General features: G+C 47.3%; 1 protein-coding gene across 2 annotated transcripts in view; it reads left to right on the forward strand.

Annotated features, from left to right (window-relative positions):
* Itga6 (integrin subunit alpha 6) overlaps window positions 1-17,991 on the forward strand; it is a 69,474-nt gene that overhangs the window by 14,877 nt on the left and 36,606 nt on the right. For both annotated transcript variants that reach the window (XM_036184123.1, XM_036184124.1), the window contains exons 2-3: window positions 15,182-15,306; window positions 17,144-17,223. In XM_036184123.1, coding sequence (XP_036040016.1) covers window positions 15,182-15,306; window positions 17,144-17,223 — 205 coding nt within the window. The remainder of the gene's footprint in view (window positions 1-15,181; window positions 15,307-17,143; window positions 17,224-17,991) is intronic.

Consider the following 17,991-nt stretch of genomic DNA (forward strand, 5'->3'; position numbering starts at 1 on the left):
GGAGGAGGAGGAGGAGGAGGAGGAGGAGGGGAGGAGGGGAGGAGGGGAAGGGGAAGGAGGAGGAGGAGGAGGAGGAGGAGGAGGAGAAGGGAGTCTTAAGCCAGGCATGGTGGCGCACGCCTTTAATCCCAGCACTCGGGAGGCAGAGCCAGGCGGGTCTCTGTGAGTTCGAGGCCAGCCTGGTCTACAGAGAGAGTTCCAGGACAGCCAGGGCTACACAAGAGAAACCCTGTCTTGAAAAGCCAAAAAAAAAAAAAAGTATTTAATTATTTAGATGCTATGTTTTTTGTCACGTTTATATAGTTTAAATTTCTCTTTACAGTATTCTACTTCTAAATCTAGGTTTACGAGAAATAAGGCCCAGCTGGGGGTATAGCAGAGTGGTAGAGCATTTGCCTACCGTGTGCAAGGCCTGATGCCCAGCATAGCAAAAAAGAAAAATCTGGAAAACCCTCTTTGGATTTGCATTTTGCTTGGTGCCTTCCTGGGTCTTCAGTATTGAGACTCACTATCATCTAATTGTTCCACTGTTGGGCTTCAGCCTTGTTATCCAAGATGGCAGCATGTATATTCTGGCCAGGGGTTTGAGAGGGGCGAAGAACAGAGCAATGGGCACATGTCCACTGTACCGCCTCTTAAGGAAGGCTCTCAGAAGCAGCCATGGACTTCTCATTCGGCAGGACCCAGTGTGGCATGTCCAGTGGGAAAGGGGTTGAGCAGTTGTTTTCTGGGTGCCGCTTTATGCCCAGCGAAAAAGCCTTTTACCATGGGAAAAAAAAAACAAAAAAACTTGTACTTGGCCCGGGCCAGCGGCCTCTGGCCCAGCTGCAAACCCTGCTGCTTTAGTTATCACAGTTAGAAAATAAGCTATGTGATCCTATTAATTTCCTTTTTAAAACACTGAAAAATTTGGATTTCCTAAGCTTCTGGAAGGTATTAGAGTGGGTACAACAGTCAGCCGGGTGTGAGCTTGTTACATAGACTTTATCTCTTCCTGGTTTTTATTAAAAACATTTTACTGAAAAATGATGCAACTTAGTTATTTCTTCCTTTGCCAATGAAATATGAGCTGTTTGCTAACATCTGCTAAGAAAGCTAACACTGATTATATTGCTGCTATGTATTGGCATATATAAAAATTTCCTGGTTGTTATATACTTGAATATAAAATATTAAAAGTGGTGAGTAATTATAATGTAAATATTCCCTGGGCAGATGTTTGCTAGGCAGCCACCATGTATCAAGTGTGAAGGTCACAGGTCCAGTGTGACCACGGCTTTCCAGTCTGGTTCCTTGAAAGGCAAATTCAGAGGCTGGACTTGGGTAAAGGACAAATGTGATTTGTGAGCTGAAAAGTCAGGCGTCCGATCTCTAGGACATGATTAAATTCCACATTTGACAAGCTCTGGCAGCCACTCTCTAAATGAAATCCCAGGGTTGCTCGGAGACAGTCCTACAACTGGGGACTTTCCTGTTTTCCCCTTCCTGACTCCAGAAGACGGCGTTCCCATTGCAGACCCAGGATGGTGTCTTGTTATTCCGAGTCACCTTGTCAGCTGAAGGACACTTTTCAGCGAATCAGTCTGGTTTTTTTTTTTTTTTTTTTTGTTTGTTTGTTTTGTTTTGTTTTGTTTTTTTCCAGACGGGGTTTCTCTGTGTTTGCGCCTTTCCTGGATCTCGCTCTGTAGACCAGGCTGGCCTCGAACTCACAGAGATCCACCTGCCTCTGCCTCCCAAGTGCTGGGATTAAAGGCATGCGCCACCACCGCCTGGCTCAATCTGTTTTTTAAATGAACTGGCTTTATGTTTATAATACACTTTTAGGTTTGTGTTGAGTCAAAGTGGAATTCTTGACCACTTTAAATATAGCCAGTGGATATTCTGATGAATTCCTTTTCCTAGAGATAGCCTAAGCAGGTGTTGGTGGTCCAGGGTCACATCAAAAGCAGATGCAGGGGTAGAACTAGAGCTCTGTGCCCCCAGCCCCTTTAATTGTGAGGAGTCGGTGGTTGTGATCTGACGTCACCCCACCCGGTGTGCAGTAGGGACTTCTGAGCAGGGGATGTAGGGAAGTGAAACAGATTGGGCCTTTGGTGACCCTATGTGCCCAAGCTCCATTGCTGTTACTCAGAGACACGCCCGTAGGAAACAGCACAGGTCAGCCAGGCTTAGCTGGCACACGTATCTCATGGTCACTGGCATCAGGGGCTTGTTCTGGCATGTTCTTTCAGGGAGACAGAGAAAGGGCTCTTAAGAATTTTTGAAAAGGCCACAACAAAATTACTGGTCTGGTGTTGTTGTTAAAGACAGGTCATGTCTTGGGGCTCCTGGTGTGTAGGTCATAAAGTACTTAGTAGGCCTTAATTATAACCACCTCTTATAAAGAAATATTCCTTTAAAAGGTTAGTTGGCGTTTTGAGTGATGCTATCAAACCAAGCTAAAAGTAGTCTAGGGATTTAGTGGTTCAGCACGAGCTCTGACATCTAGGGAGTGCTGGGCACAGCTCCGTGTTGTAGTCTCTCCAGCCCGTGACTGGGTAGGTTCTTGCCCTCTTTAAACTTGGGTCCACAATAGGGAAGCGGGAGGTGATGAGCACTGAGGTCCATTGGGTTCAGAGCAGAGCACCGCACCGCCTGTATCGCAAGAACTCGGGAACAGGACCGCTTATATATTAGTGCAGTAACAGCTTGTTTGCCCTGAGTTGGAGGTGGGCATGTGTTCTTGGTGGGAGGGTCTAATGTTTGGAAATGGGAGGCTGTGGCTTAACTCTGTTGTCAGCCTCTGTGTAGACATGAAAACACACCAGGGTAGACAGATCTGCTCTAGTGCAAGTTTTCGCTCATACTTGTCCAACTAGATCAGCCAGTTAGTGTAGTTTAAAAGAGTTTTGTTTTTTTTTAAATTGTTGTTGTTGGCCCTGGAGGTTATTACAAACTAAGACCAGATTTCTGCCCTCAAGGAGGTGTTGGTGAGTTAGGGTGTGGTGGGAGAGATGAGGGTGGGGTGTGGAAGGCAGACTCACAGGTAAGGCCAGTAGCTGTAGCCTGAGGATGGAAGAGGCAACGCCTCTTTGTGTGTGTGTGTGTGTGTGTGTGTGTGTGTGTGTGTGTGTGTGTGTGTCAGGGCTGGTGGATAACAGGAAACAAACAGAGACGCCACTGCCAGGGTGTGCCTAGGAATTAAAGAGAGCAGGGTGCCTAGGGTGGATGGCAAGGTGTGGCTCCATCATGGAGGAGTTGTTCCCAGCTGTAGTAGGAAGAGTGTGGCTCAGCAGGAAGGGCCTTGGGCCTGTAGGCCTACCCATGTCAGGAATGCCTTGGGTTCTTTATCTGTAAGATGGAGATGGCTACCCTCGGGCATCTTAGAGATAAGAGTGTCTGTGAACATTTGTAATGGTCCAGTGTTCTACTAAATGTGGGTAGTCTGTACATTATTTGGGGTTTCTGTTGGCCATACCCAGAAAAATATAGGGACACATGAGCAACATGGACCTGTGTTTATGCCGGATGCCAAGGAAGTGCTCAGGGCCACTCGAGGTACTGTATTCAGGGGACAAGAGTCCCTGCATCATGGAACTGACAGCATTCGAGTAGAGGAAAGACGGATAGCATCGTCCCAGGTACTGGTAAAGATGGGATGATTATTCAACAGGAAGATGTGGGGGGAGGCTGTGGCCAGAGTCATGGAGGAAGGATCCTCTGAGGAGGGGTTGTTTGAGTTGTCCTCAGGTATCCAAAGGGGGACAGAAGGACACAATGCAACTCTCAAATCTAAGGCGAGAATGTTCTCAAAGACGGCAGTGCATCTGAGGACTGTGGCTTCTGGGACAGGGAAGGTCTGCTCACCTCAGTCAGGCCCTTGGAGCTGGAAGGGCAGGTGAGGGCTGCTTGCTTACAGCCTTCTAGAAGCCAGTGTGGAGAGCCTTTGGAGGGCTGTGAACAGAGAGAGCGGTGGCATTACTTGACTGTAGGTGCAGGAAGAACAGGGCTTCTCTGTGGGTGTTGAGCTGGGTGGGGCAAAGGTGGGGACAAACTGACCACTTCAAATCATTCTGCCGGAGTCAGGTTTGAGCCGGTGGCAGCTTGGGTCCTTGTCACAGCAAAGCGACCCCTGAGAAGGGGCCAGATACCCAGTAACAGGCAGACTGTACTGATGTGATGGGGAGCATGTCAAAGCTGGCCCCTGGCTTTTGTCCCGAGGCTTGGGTAGTCAGTATGCGTTTATCACCACACGAAGAACACATGGAGAAGCCTGGCTTGTTTTGGACATTGAGGGGTGCAAAATGGGGGTAATAGGTTTCTGGGTGTCTGAGTATGGGTGTTTGAGAGGAGTGGTCTGGGATGCAAAGAAGTGTAGAAGTGGATAGGAGCATGGGTGAATGGGAATGGTTAGTAGCCAGAAGAAGGCCCCAGGAAAAGGACTGTACAGTGGAGAGAGGCTGCCAGCACCGGGCAGGGTGAGGGCCGATCTGGCAAGTATTTAACACGTACACCAGCGCCGATATCCTTCCTTTCTCACCCAGTCTAGCTCTTTTTTTTCAAGTTCAACTTAAAAAAAAAAAAGATTTATTTTTATGTATATGAGTGATCTGTCTGCACATATACCTCTATTCCAGAAGAGGGCATCATATCTCATTATTGATGGTTGTGAGCCACCATGTGGTTGCTGGGAAGCGAACTTAGGCCCTCTGGAAGAGCAGAGGCCCTAACCACCGAGCCATCTCTCCAGCCCCCAGTCTAGTTCTTAATTGAATTGGATTGTGAGGTCCAATTGAACTCAGTAGGGAAGGCAAGGACAGACCTGTAGGTCTCCTGGCTCTCCAGCATGGCCTAACCCTCTTCTCATGGGGCACGGTGGGATGATCAAAGTGGACAGGATGTTCTCCTGACTGCTGGTTGGACTTTGTGTTGGAGCAGTGGACAGAGAGTAGGAAAGGTACTGTCTGTGCGGTACGGTGTGTCACCACTTGTAAAGCCCTCAGTGAAGCCACGCCCTGACACTTGTTCTCAATGCTACCCTCCCTTCAGCCCAGCTCACCACTGGTCCCCTGTTTCATGTTTGTTTCAGGGGGGCCTTAGCACTGCTCTGAGCTCCAGCAAATGCCCAATGTGCTGACATTTTTTCTTTTCTTCTTTAGAGATAAATTTTTTGTTTTTGTTTTTCGAGACAGGGTTTCTCTGTAGCTTTGGAGCCTGTCCTGGACTAGCTCTGTAGACCAGGCTGGCCTTGAACTCACAGAGATCCACCTGCCTCTGCCTCCCGAGTGCTGGGATTACAGGTGTGTGTCACCACCGCCCGGCCGAGATAAATTTTTATTTGATTTTGTACATAAACTATCCAAATGCCTTTCTGTAAGTAAAAGGCAGCATTTTAGACACAGAGAATTAAATTGGCATAGTTAAAACCAAAATTAGAGAGTAGGCATTGCTTCTTCGCCTGGACCACTGCCTGTAGCAGGCTAGCTTTGCCCCATTCTGAGGCAGTGAAGGGGACTCCCTCCTCCCAGTGTTTGAACAGATTCGTATAGCCAGTGAGATGGTCTAGACATAAAGTCCGGAGGTTTCGAGGTGGGACTTCCATCCTTGTGAAAAGAGGGACATTCTTGTAAAGATTTCTCAGAATTTTAAATCTGTAAATTATTAAAACGACTTTAAAAAATCGTATAGCTTAATTGGTTTGGTTTGTTCCTCATTGAATGTCCTTTGTGTGCCAGACACTCAGCTGCGTGCCGGGGACACAGGAGTGAGGAGCATGTGTGGCCCATGGAGGTGGCCTTCTGGGCTGGGGGGAAGGACGGTGGACAGCTGTTTCTGACCGGTTGCAGTGAAGGGAAGGTGAATGAGAAATAAGAGGCGGGCACAGGAAGGTTTTTTTTGTCAAGAGCTGCCAGAGAAAGAGGCGCCTGAGTGCAAAGGTCCTGGGCCAGTGCAGTTTGAGGCAGGGCCACTGTGGTCGGAGGGTGGAGACCGAGGGCAGGGTCAGCCTGAAGCATGGCCTTTCCAAAGTGTTTTCTATTCAGGTCATCATCAGAACTCAAGTTCTTGGCACCAGAGAGAAACCAATGTGAAGCCGAGGAAGGGGCCATTTTAGAACTTTAGAAAGGGTAGAGTAACCCCCACAGTGCCTGTGTCCTGACTCACCCAGACTGTGAATGTGCTCAGTTAAATGTTCTCAGATTCGCTGCCTTCAATTAGAACAGTGACCCGGATGGGCTCAGCGATTCCAGGGAAGGACCTTCATGATGGGGAAGAAAGGAAGTTTGAAACTGTGCTGCTGGCCCTGCAGGTAGAGGGGCCACAAGCGGGGGGTGGAGGTGGGGGGAGCTTAGGAAACGGAAAGGATGAGATAGCATGTTTTAAGCCACTTAGCTGCTGGCAGTGTGTTACAGCCCCATAGAAAACAAACAAACGCAGTGTCTCTTTGAATGTGCATGGTAACCTGACTCATGCCAAGGGCAGCGAGGGGGCAGGTCCGGGTCTGCATGCCGCATCTCACAGTGGTCACTACGCCATAGTTGAGAGCAGCAATGACTTTTCCCGAGAGGAAAACTTGAGTTTTGCCAATATCTACATGCATTTAGTTCCCTTTCAGGTGTTTTGAAATGATTTCCTCGGACTGATAAAGTAAGACAAACTGAATGGAATAATGCCTGCTGGAGCATAGCCCTGTGCTGTTGGATATATCTTTCTGTGAGTGCAGAGTTCCCAGATGTAATCTCAGACCTCCACATAGACAGTTACCAGCATGGGGGTAGTCGTGATTTTGTAGCCCTTTTAAAAGTAAGAAATGTGTAATCTAGATTTTTTAAAAAATGTGAATTTGTGCATGTATGCAAATGAATGTGTGTATGTGTGTGTGTATATGCATACTCTCACAATTATGTAAAAGCAGGGAGGGGACTGTTTTGGAGGAGGAAAGGGACCCAGGAATAGATAGGGAAGTGTGGATGGGGAATATGACAAGGTAAAATGACGTATGTATGAAAATGTTAGCATGAAGCATTAAAGTTCAGAACAATTCAAAAGTAAAAGTTTAATTAAAAATATGTATGGTGGCTGGGAAGCCTAATGTGTATGGCTTGGTGTGGGCACGCTCTCATGGCTCCCTTACTTCCCCCTGGGCAAGAAAGGCAAAGAAAGGCAAAACCTCCCCTGAGTCTAATTAGGCCAGTGTATACATGCAGACAATGGCCAGGGGTTGGGGAAGAGGTGGGGTCCTTCTTGATAGCCACTGGTCCTTCGGTTGCTGGACTCCTGAAGAGCTCAGCTGTGGGGAAGGGGAGTTTCGTAGAAGGTCGGTGGAGCTTTGGTGACTAGGTAAATTACCCTTGGGTAGTCCAATCACGAAGAAGCCTGGCCTCAGGACTCCTGGCAGAGCGCTGCCAGTGCCTGTGAACCCACAGCCAAATTCATCCCACGCTGTGACTTGGGCATGGTGCTCATGGTGCTCACCATAGAAGAGATGTTATGTGGGGCACGTGCCACAGCCAGCTGTATGTCTGAGGCTGGACCGACCTGACCATCACTGGTCTTCAGCCTGGGACTTTTTTGAGTGGAGAAAAAGGCGGGGGGGGGGGGGGGGGGGGGGGGTGAGTATTGAGCTTTCAGGCCATCGGTGTAATCAAGGCCTGCCCTGGTGATGAGCTTTCAGGCCATAGGTGTAATCAAGGCCTGCCCTGGTGAAAACTGGACATTCAGCCAGCCATGGTAAGGCCTAGGAGCAGAACTATTTCATGGGACAGTTTGGGGACCCAAAATGACCACAGTACAAATGCAGCCTGTGTGGAAGGGCATAGTGCGCCCCCCTCCTTCCTAACATGCCTCTCCACACATGGAGAGCTCATAGAAGGGTCTTGGAAAGATGTTTTCCTTTGCCCTTGGATAGCATGCAGAATTTATATTTTACTCCCAAATTATTTCTCTGCTCTAGCCCTTACAAAATTGTTCTCTTAGGAGAATGACCCAGGCTGACCTCAAAATCATAATTTAAGATCTCCTTCCTCAGCTTCGTGAGTGCTGGACTTGTTTTTCTGTGAGATGACTGTCGTCTAGATTACTTCCCTTTGAATCATGAAGTTCTGTTCATAATGAACATGTTAGCTCCCGAACACCTCAGTCATTCTTAATTGTGTATAGTATAGAGGCTAACTTTTAAAACCTTTTAAATAAAAATAAATGCCCCAGATTGACTCAGAGGAGGAGGCGGTGGCGGCGGCGGCGGCGGCGGCACACGTTCAGACTTAGCTGCAGTCAGTACTAATTCCAAGGTTTTGACACTGTGATTGTAAAGCTTGGATATAAACTGTTCTAGGAAATTGGGCTAGATGGTATTCTCTGAAGTGATGTCAAAGAAGTTTATGGATCCCTAATAAAATTAATTCATAAGATATAAATAAAAGTGTCAGTAAGTGAATATAGTTTTAAATGTTTAAGTTGAATGGCCAATCAGATGTCTCAATTGACTATTTTATTTATTTACATCCACAGGAGCTTAGTATATAGATGTTGGCCAAGATGCCTTGGTATTTTTCCCCTTACTTGGCATTCATTTAGATGTTTGATATGTACTTACTGTGAGAAAGATACTGACCTTTATTTAACCTTGAGGAAAAAGGCTGCATGATCAGATTCCTTATAATATGAGTGTATTATTTATAGCCTATGGTCCTGGATAGCTAACTGGTTGTCCAGGTTTGTCCCAGGCTCCTCAAACCCTGCAGAGGCTACAAAATACTAAAAAGGCAGAAGCAGATGGGATCTGGTACCTTAACAAGGAAGAACCTGGTTAAATTTGGACCCTTTAAACAGGGCCTGGTTAGAGGAAGAGGTCTGCTCTGTAATGACCTTGCCCCCAAACCATAAGAGATGGGGCTGGGAGCCGAGCAGTGGTGGTGCATGCCTTTAATCCCAGCACTCAGGAGGCAGAGGCAGGAGGATCTCTGTGAGTTCGAGGCCAGCCTGGTCTACCAAGTGAGTTCCAGGAAAGGCGCAAAGCTACACAGAGAAACCATGTCTCGAAAACCCTTTTTGGCTTTCACTGCACATCGAGAGTACCTCTAGCTCCTCGACACTGTGCAGCTGGACCTTCTGGAAGCTACTGTGCACGCAGTGTGAGCTTTGTTTTCTTGTTGCCCCCGGGACCAGGAGGCTCTGACCCTGAGTCTTCTTGCATCCTATGGGCAGTACCATAGGATGTACTACCAGGACTGAGCATGAGGCTCTGACCCTGAGTCTTCTTGCATCCTATGGGCAGTACCATAGGATGTACTACCAGGACTGAGCATGAGGTTCTGACCCTGAGTCTTCTTGCATCCTATGGGCAGTACCATAGGATGTACTACCAGGACTGAGCATGAGGCTCTGACCCTGAGTCTTCTTGCATCCTATGGGCAGTACCATAGGGTGTACTACCACACTTCATTCTGATGTGTCAGTCTGACTGATGCCAGATGAACTTCTGGGTCCTCTCTCTGTTGTTGCCTCATGAGAATCTGGGGGTTAGCCATGATGCCACAGGGCCATCTGGAGCCTACATAAGTGTGGGTGGCCAGTGACAGATACTGAGTAGGAGATGGCCAAAAACATGCTCTTAGGTAGGAAAGGCCAAATACCAATACCAACAAAACCTCTGTGCTCTCATGATGCACAAGATGAGAGCTAGCCGCTTATAAAGCAGGGGGTGGGAGGAAGCAATGGAAAGGGTGAAGGAGCCTTCTAGAAGCACAAAGGGAGCTTCAGGACAGCTTGCAGATAAAACACACAGAATTTTGTGGACATACCAAAAGAACAAAAAAGCACACTTCAAAGAGAGGGGGCTTCCAAGGGTTACAGACAGACGTGACTACAGAAATCTAAGATGTCAGTAGAAACTCTAGGAAATGACGTTGGAAGTTCTCACTGAGAAGAAGGTGTGGGGAAAGGTTGATCACTCCAGATGTCCACCACCTACGTAGCAGGGATTCCAGAAAGAGGATGGGACGCGATTCATGCATGGTAGGAGGCATGTCCTGAGAGTACATGCGTTGTCCACAGTGTGAATGAGGCTGTATAGAACTTAGATATTGATAAAGGCTTTTATACAGATTACTGCATTCCAGGATGCCTGAGCTTAAGTGGGGAGCTGAAAAGCCACCCTCACGGTTCTCAAGAGATGAGTCCTGTGCCCTGACTCCATCTGAGGTGAGATCCAGTAAAGACAGTTTGTATCTGTAGGCTTGGCTTGTCCATCATACTATTAGAACAGTAAGAAAACCCAACTAAGGGAAAAGCATGGGATCCCAGGTCAGAGTGCGTCATCCCAGGGTGACAGTGAAGGGGGCGTTTAGCATTTCCTGTAGAGAACAGGACAGGTAAACAGGATGAGGAGTCTGAGCAAGGACATGTTCTTGATTTAATACAAAGCGTGATTGGGAGTTTAAGAGATCCAGACTCCAAAAAGGTGACTGCTGTCAGAAACAAGAGAGGCACTGAGAAACGCCAAGGAAAATAGAAGTCTAACCCTGAAGCACACCACACTGACAGGATGGGAGAAAAGCAGGCCTGCTTGACCTCAGTGTTAGCTACAACTCCCTTTGAGGAACGGACATCTGATTGCTCTGGTCCTCCATCCATTTGTAGTTTGGGCCAGCACTGGATAATACTTACCTGGCTATGTGAAAAAGAGGCGAGTGAATGGAAGTTACAAGGTGACTTAGCTCTGACTGTGTGAGAAAGACAGGATGTAGGACTTGGGAAATCAGGAGGAGTGTTTGGGAGGAAGGCCAGTATGCTAGTAGCCTCTGCTCACTCACTGGAGAAATTGAGATTTTTTATCAAACGTTGAAAAGAAAATAGAACCTCAAGAATGTGAAACTTAGCAAACAGAACCAGAAGTAACGACAGGCTTATTAGCTTCCCAACGTTGCCCAGAGCTGATCGATCAAGAAAGAAGCATCATAATCTATATTTAAGGAGGAGTTGAATCTAGAAGAAAAGGAAGAGGCCTGCCCAATTTGGGGGGCATGAGATGACTTTAGAATCTGTTATGACCCTAAGTTCTTTATTTTTTTTACTTCTTACCATTGTTATTACTTTACTAAAATTTTGACATTGAATTTAAAGATGGCTTACATGCTGGTGACGCAGTTCCCTGGGTAATGCTGTCTCCTGATTTTTCAGGCCTTCACTGAAATGAACCGAGAAAGCTGTGTTTTAAATTAAGCAATAATAGTGCCCTTGTTCTAACAAAGCAATAGTTCACATTTCCCGAGACAGAGGCGAGTAGCTGGAGGCACAACCTTTAATCCTTAAGGAAATGAATTATTGCCAAAGACAATGAAGCAGAGCTGCTATTGTCCTTAAGTTTAAAGAGAACCCAGTGTTTGGAGCATTTGATTGAAGTAGTTACACAGAAGTAGACCGACCAGCGGTTGCTGGGGGAGATGTGAAAATCCAGGTGATTGTGTGGCTCACTGGTAGACGTTAGGATAGCTCCTTCACACCGTGGAAGTGGGTCCGCAGTCCTTAGCCTGTAATTGAGATCTCCTTTGTAGACCTCAGTTTATGTCTTACTCTGAGTTAGGGCCATACTTTCTGACATTGCCTTTCACTGTGACCAAGTGTGTTTCTTCCTGTTAGAGATGATGCTGTGGTTTTGTATCTTATCTTCAGATTTTTTTTTATTAAACATTTATTTATTTATTATGTATACAGAAGAGGGTGCCAGATCTCTTTACAGATGGTTGTGAGCTACCATGTGGGTGCTGGGAATTGAACTCAGTACCTCTGAGCCATCCCTCCAGCCCTCAATGTTTTTTTATTTTAGTTAATTTTTATGTGTAGGAATGTTTAGTTTGCATGTATAAAATGCCCTGAGTGTATGCTTGGTATCTTTGGGTGTTAGAAGAGGGCGTTGGATCCCCTGGAACTGAAGTTATGGCTGGTTGTGAGCCATGGTGTGGGTCCTCTGGAAGTGATTAACCACTGAGCCATCTCTTTCCTTGAGTCGTCTTTAAATGTTTTGCAGTGTGTTGAAATCTTCAGGGAGCTATTTCAGCACGACTTTGGAACTCGGTGGAAGGTGACCATGGCGGTTCAAGTCTAGTCAGGCCCTGGGAGGCTGAGGGGAGATGGTAAATAGAGGACAGTTCTGTCTCAAATCTTACCCCCCCCCCCCCAGAAAAGGGGGGTGGTAATAAACCCAGCAGAAGTAGCTGTCTCCAGCTCCGAGGCAAGCAGTTTGAGAAGTGACTTTTCCTGGTGCCAAACTAGATGCTTGCACCATGTTCCTGGTCTTTCCTTCTTTGGACCTGATAGAGGAATCAACTTTTGGATACTGTTCTGTTCATTTCCAGCACTTCCCTCCCTACAAGGCTGACTCACTTCCCCACCCCAGCCCCCCACTCTCTGCCTGTCTGAATTCAGGGCTGTCTTTTCTGCTTCAGAGAGGATCTGAGCCACCTGACGCCTGCAGCCCTGGCCCTTGGTGTTGACCTGGGCAGTGGTGCTCACAGAGCACACGACTCTCTCAATGAATCATCTGGGCAGCCTGGGGCCCTTACTGGGAGGAACTGGGAGGAAGGTGGGATTAATGCAAAAGCCAGATATTGGCATGTTTTGAGGGGTTGATTGGAACGGGCTGTCCCTCCAAAACCTACAGGCACCTGGCAGCTCAAGAATCGACATGTGCTCAGCATTTAACCCACACCGTGACCTAAAATGACTTAGAGCAGAAGTAGATGGCTGTCCCCTAATGTCATTGTTTGCATACTGGTCTAGTTCCGTTCATTCATTTGTTCTTGACAGACATAGCCTTGGCTAATAGACCGTGACGACCTTCTATGTTTAAGACTGATTCCAAGTGGAATTAAGATTAGCCTTTTTTGCTCATTTCTGAACTAGGCAGCCTCCGAGGTCCACCTCTACACTCAAGTGTGGGAGTGCCTGAACCATAAGCAGCTCATAAAAGGACTGCTGAGTGCTGGGGTGACTTCACTCACACGTTCCTGGGATCCACATTGTAAAGGATCAGTGCCGTGCAGCCTTGGAATGCGAACGGTGCAGAGGGCGCCCTCTGCTGACGAGTGCTCCTCCCTGCAACCTCCCATGGATCCACGGAAGGCCTCCAGGGGATCCCCTCTCCCATCCCTTCCAGAATGCATCCCGAATGAGGATAGACTGCTTAAGGACCCATGCAGGCAGAGCCCGGAGTAGGCACTGTTTCAGGTGGCATTAGTCTCTGTAGATACATGTCTCTTATCTCGTGGTTTCTCTTCAGATTTGTCTCTTTCCCCCAGCGGCCCTGCTCCGTCCTTCCTTCATTCAGGGTTGGAGAAAGCCCATGGCTGAAGGCTGGCTGCTGTGCATGGAGCAGCCTCCACAGTGTGTTTTTATTATGCGCGCGTGTGTGTGTGTGTGTGTGTGTGTGTGTGTGTCTGTCTGTCTGTCTGTCTGTCTGTCGTGTGTGTGTGTGTGTGTGTGTGTGTGTGTGTGTGTGTATGCCTCGTGTGCAGGTGCCCATGGAGGTCAGAAAAGGGCTTTGGATCCCCTGGAGCTGGAGTTGCAGGTAGTCTGGTTGGGGGTCAGCACAACATGGGGAACTGTCTAAAAGGGTCACAGCATTAGGGAGGTTGAGAACCACTGCACTAGCTCCTTTCCTGGAAGCAAAGCCAGCTCGCCTGTCGTGGGCTGCCTCCCCTTGTCCACTCCGCTGTCATTTCCTGGTGACACTCCTTCCACAGAGCACCTGCCCTCTTGATGCCTCTACCTCCAAGTCCTTTTATGGTTCAGGCACTCCCACACCTGAGTGTAGAGGTGGACCTGGGAGGCTGAAGGAGTGGGGTAAACAGGAAGCAGCCTTCCTTGCCACACTTAGCAGCCTCCTTGGGTGTGTATAAGAGGAAGTGGTTAGAGAAGAGGAAAAAACAGTCTGGGTTGTTTGAACCGCCCTTTGGGACCTCTTCTGGGCAGTTGGTTACCTTTACCCGCTGGCTACGGTTGGGCCTGGGTTCTCTCTCTTCCCTCAGCCTGGTGGGAATCGGTCTTAGGTCTGTCAATGTACAGGGCAGTTTTTCTCTCAGTGTGCCGTTGTTATAAGTCAGCTCTTTCAGCTCAGTTTTAATCTTTCCAGGTGTTGAGTTTTGTTTTTTGGGAAGCGTTCTGAAGGATTGGTGATTTTTGTCCTGGCTGGCACCTGGCTGTGAGACCCAAAGCCTTCATAATTAGCCTCTATCTAGGCCTCTGTTTCCTCTCAGATCAGAGGGTGCGGGCTCCTTAGCCTCATTTGTGCCTGTGGTTCAGCTCCTTGCTTGCTTCTCCTGCTCCCCAGCTTGGGGTCCATCCCATCTGGCAAGTATCTAACCTGTCACAGTCTAGGCCGCTCATCTCTCAGGTCTTCGTGGGAGCTCCAGGGAGTAGGGGCAGTGTTACTCAGATGGATACATGGCAGTCTTTGCAGACCCCTTGCCTATCCTCCCTATTGATTGAGAAATTTGAGGAACGGGGCACAGTTCCTAAGCCTCTGCTTCAGTTCTCTGCCTTGGGTTGCGCTGTTCCGCCTTGGTGTAGGACAGACTTGGAAGTGGAAGCTGGCAGTGCCAACTGCCTGGGGTATGGGAGGGAGGGCAGCCAGTGGTCCCCACGGAAGCCACCATGATTCTCCTGGGCGGGTGTAATGCTTTCCACTGGTTGCACCTGCAGCAGTGTGTGTCTGCTAGTACAGTGACTCCATTTCTGGGATCCATCCCAGCGATGGGGAACGTTCGGATGGGGTTTGTGGGTTCCTTCTGCACCTGGCTCTGAGGGTGGCTTGCTCTCTCTCCACAGGGTGGCCTGCTCTCTCTCCACAGGGTGGCTTGCTCTCTCTCCACAGGGTGGCTTGCTCTCTCTCCACAGGGTGGCTTGCTCTCTCTCCACAGGGTGGCTTGCTCTCTTGTGCTGGGAAGAGTGTCTTCCAAGGCCAGAATTGCACCCAGCTTCTGCTGCCAGTTCTGAGGGATAGGCTCAACTGCTGTGTTTGATATTGGGCGTTACTGTCCTCCGCTGTGAGGCTTATCTGCCTGTGCTGCAAGAGCGTCTGTTGTCCCCAACCCCTCAGTTATGGATGGACCGCATGACAGAATAGTGCCCATAGCTCTGGGTTCTGGCTTAAACATTCAAAGTATATTCCATGTAAGTCCCTAAACTCCTTCTCTTTTATCTCCAGGTTGCTTGTGGGGGCACCTCGGGCAGAAGCTCTTCCCCTACAGAGGGCGAACAGGACAGGGGGCCTGTACAGCTGTGACATCACCTCCCGGGGACCTTGCACACGGATTGAGTTTGATAATGATGGTGTGTGTGTTCTGCTCTCATTTTTTCATGTGGCCAACCTCTCTGTACTGTGCTTTGCTTGCTGTGAGCCACAGGGACAGGAATCACAAGCATTTCATCTTGCAGAAAGGACCACTTTTAATTGTGTCAGTCTTGACTGTTTTACTGGCCCTGAAAATACTAAAACCCACTGAAGTGGGTCAGTTTGCTACCTTTGTTTAATCGGGTTTAACTAAAATGGTGTGTTTATGTTGCCACCTAGTGGTATGTTGAGACTATTGCAAAACTGAATTCATAGCTGTGAAGAAAATTAAATGTGCCTGCCGTATATCTAAGCAGTCAAAACATTACCTGCTGTTAAAATATTTGAGGGAAAGACTATTTTGTCCGTTTTTATTATTTATTTTATTCATGTGTTTATTTTGTTTTTGTGATGTCTGGGAATCTAGCCCAGTGCCTGTGTATCTTAAGCGAGTTCCCTACTACCCAGCTGCACCTCTGGCCCTGAAAAACCTTTTTTTCTTTTTCTTTTTCTTTTTTTTTTTTTTGGTTTTTCGAGACGGGGTTTCTCTGTGTAGCTTTGCGCCTTTCCTGGAACTCACTTGGTAGCCCAGGCTGGCCTCAAACTCACAGAGATCTGCCTGGCTCTGCCTCCCGAGTGCTGGGCTTACAGGCGTGCGCCCCAAAGCTTTTAACTATGAGAGTACTCTAAAATGAGAACTGATCAGCGTGAAGTCTTCCCTAAAATTGGGATACATTATTTGATGAGATAGGATGTAGTCAAAATAATTTTCGAAGAACTTCAGGAGTGGCCAGTATTGGAAATCGATATACTTATTACATGTAATGTGATGATTTCCCCCCGTGGGATGTTGAAAGTGTCCCCTGTTCTGCTGTGGAGTCCCATACACTGTGGAGTTCTATGAAAAGGTGTTTTAAACATCAGGCTCTGGTTACCCAGCTAAAAGGGTAACCCTGAAAGACAGGCCCCTTTCCTTCTTATTTTAATATCCCATCTTAGAAGCTTCTGAGTAGCTGGAAGATGCCGTAATGGAGTCCAGATGTGTCACCAGCTAATTTACCTGGTTTCCTGTGATTGAACAGAGCCATTAGTGTTCTGAGAAGCTTCTAAGAAACCCAATTTGGTTATTGGCCTAAGTAGACATGCAGGCTCATGCTTACATTCCCGTCTGTGTCCTTTAGGAGTAATGTACTGATCTTATGGGTAGGAGATATTACATGTTAATTGCAGAAAACGTAAAAATGCACAGATATATAAAGAGAAAAGCCAAGATGTCACTGGTAGTCTTAGTGTCTAGACACTCCCCCAACCTATTGATTCTTGTTTAGAAAGGCAAAAATACGGGGTCATAGAGTAGATTAAAATCGATGCTAAAATGAGTACGTGGTGATATTTCTGCGCTTTCTCTCTCCCGCTCTTTCCAGCTAAGAAGAGAATAGTTTGCACTGTTGTATACAGAACTAGGGAGTGAGCAGAGAAAGGCCCACTCTCTGTTAGTTTAGATGTCGTAATTCACATTACTGCATCAGAGGGCAGCTGTTGGGTGGCTCCCTCTTAATTACACAATTTTCAGATGTCTTATTACAGAATTTTTATGAAAGATTCACTCCACTGTTTCATTGTTTCCTTGAGATAAGAAATTGTTCTGGATTAACTGAATTTCCTGAGTAGCTAGGCTTGGAGTCCAGACAGTTTGAAAACTGCTTCTTAGGTTTTTGTTTTGTTTTGTTTTGTTTTGTTTTGTTTTGTTTTGTTTTGTATTAGTGTCTTGGTTTGGATAGCCTTTCAGTCACTTGGACGCACTAACTGTCTGCCTAACCATGTTACTTCCCACAGCCGATCCCATGTCAGAAAGCAAGGAAGATCAGTGGATGGGGGTCACCGTCCAGAGTCAAGGCCCTGGAGGTAAAGTGGTGGTAAGTGTTGGAAAGTGCACCTTGGGCTGGAGAGGTGGCTCAGAGGTTAAGAGCACCGGCTGCTCTTCCAGAGGTCCTGAGTTCCATTCCCAGCGCCCACATGATGGCTCACAACCATCTGTAATGAGATCTGGTACCCTCTTCTGTATACATAATAAATAAATAAATCTTTAAAAAAAAAAAAAAAAGAAAGAAAGAAAAGTGCACCCTCCTCAGTGTTGGCTGGTTATGAACTGACAGCAGTGGACATAACACAGAACTCCTGCCTCAGTTTACCTTTGAGCACCCTGCCCTAACATAGGTCCTGATGCCGAGACAAGCCAAAACTTCACTTCTCCCACGATGCCTGCTAGGCTGTGAGTTGGTCCAGCAGCCTGTGTATCTTTAAAACTCCCAGAGCCAAAGAACTTAATAAATAAACATGTTTTGAATTTCCCTAAGACTAGCTGCTCTTCAGACAAAAAGAACAAAACCAAGTAGACAGTTTCTGCCCTGGGAACTCTTTGGTTTTTAGAGACAAAATTATTGCACACCATGGGCTTCAATGGTGGACAGTAACACTAACGTTATTCTCATTTGCCCCTCACCTCTTCAGCTGCTAGACTGGTTACATGGAAGGCAGCGTAAAGACTGTAGAAATGGAGAGTATTTGATGGTACCAGTACAAAGGAAATGTCTTTGTTTATCTCCTAAGAGCAAGTGTCCGTGCTTCTGTCCAGAGCCGTTATTTACAGTCACTAAAAGCCAGTAAAATCAAGAAAGTGCACT

Source organism: Onychomys torridus, chromosome 4, assembly GCF_903995425.1.
Source record: "Onychomys torridus chromosome 4, mOncTor1.1, whole genome shotgun sequence".
Classification (NCBI taxonomy): Eukaryota; Metazoa; Chordata; class Mammalia; order Rodentia; family Cricetidae; genus Onychomys; species Onychomys torridus.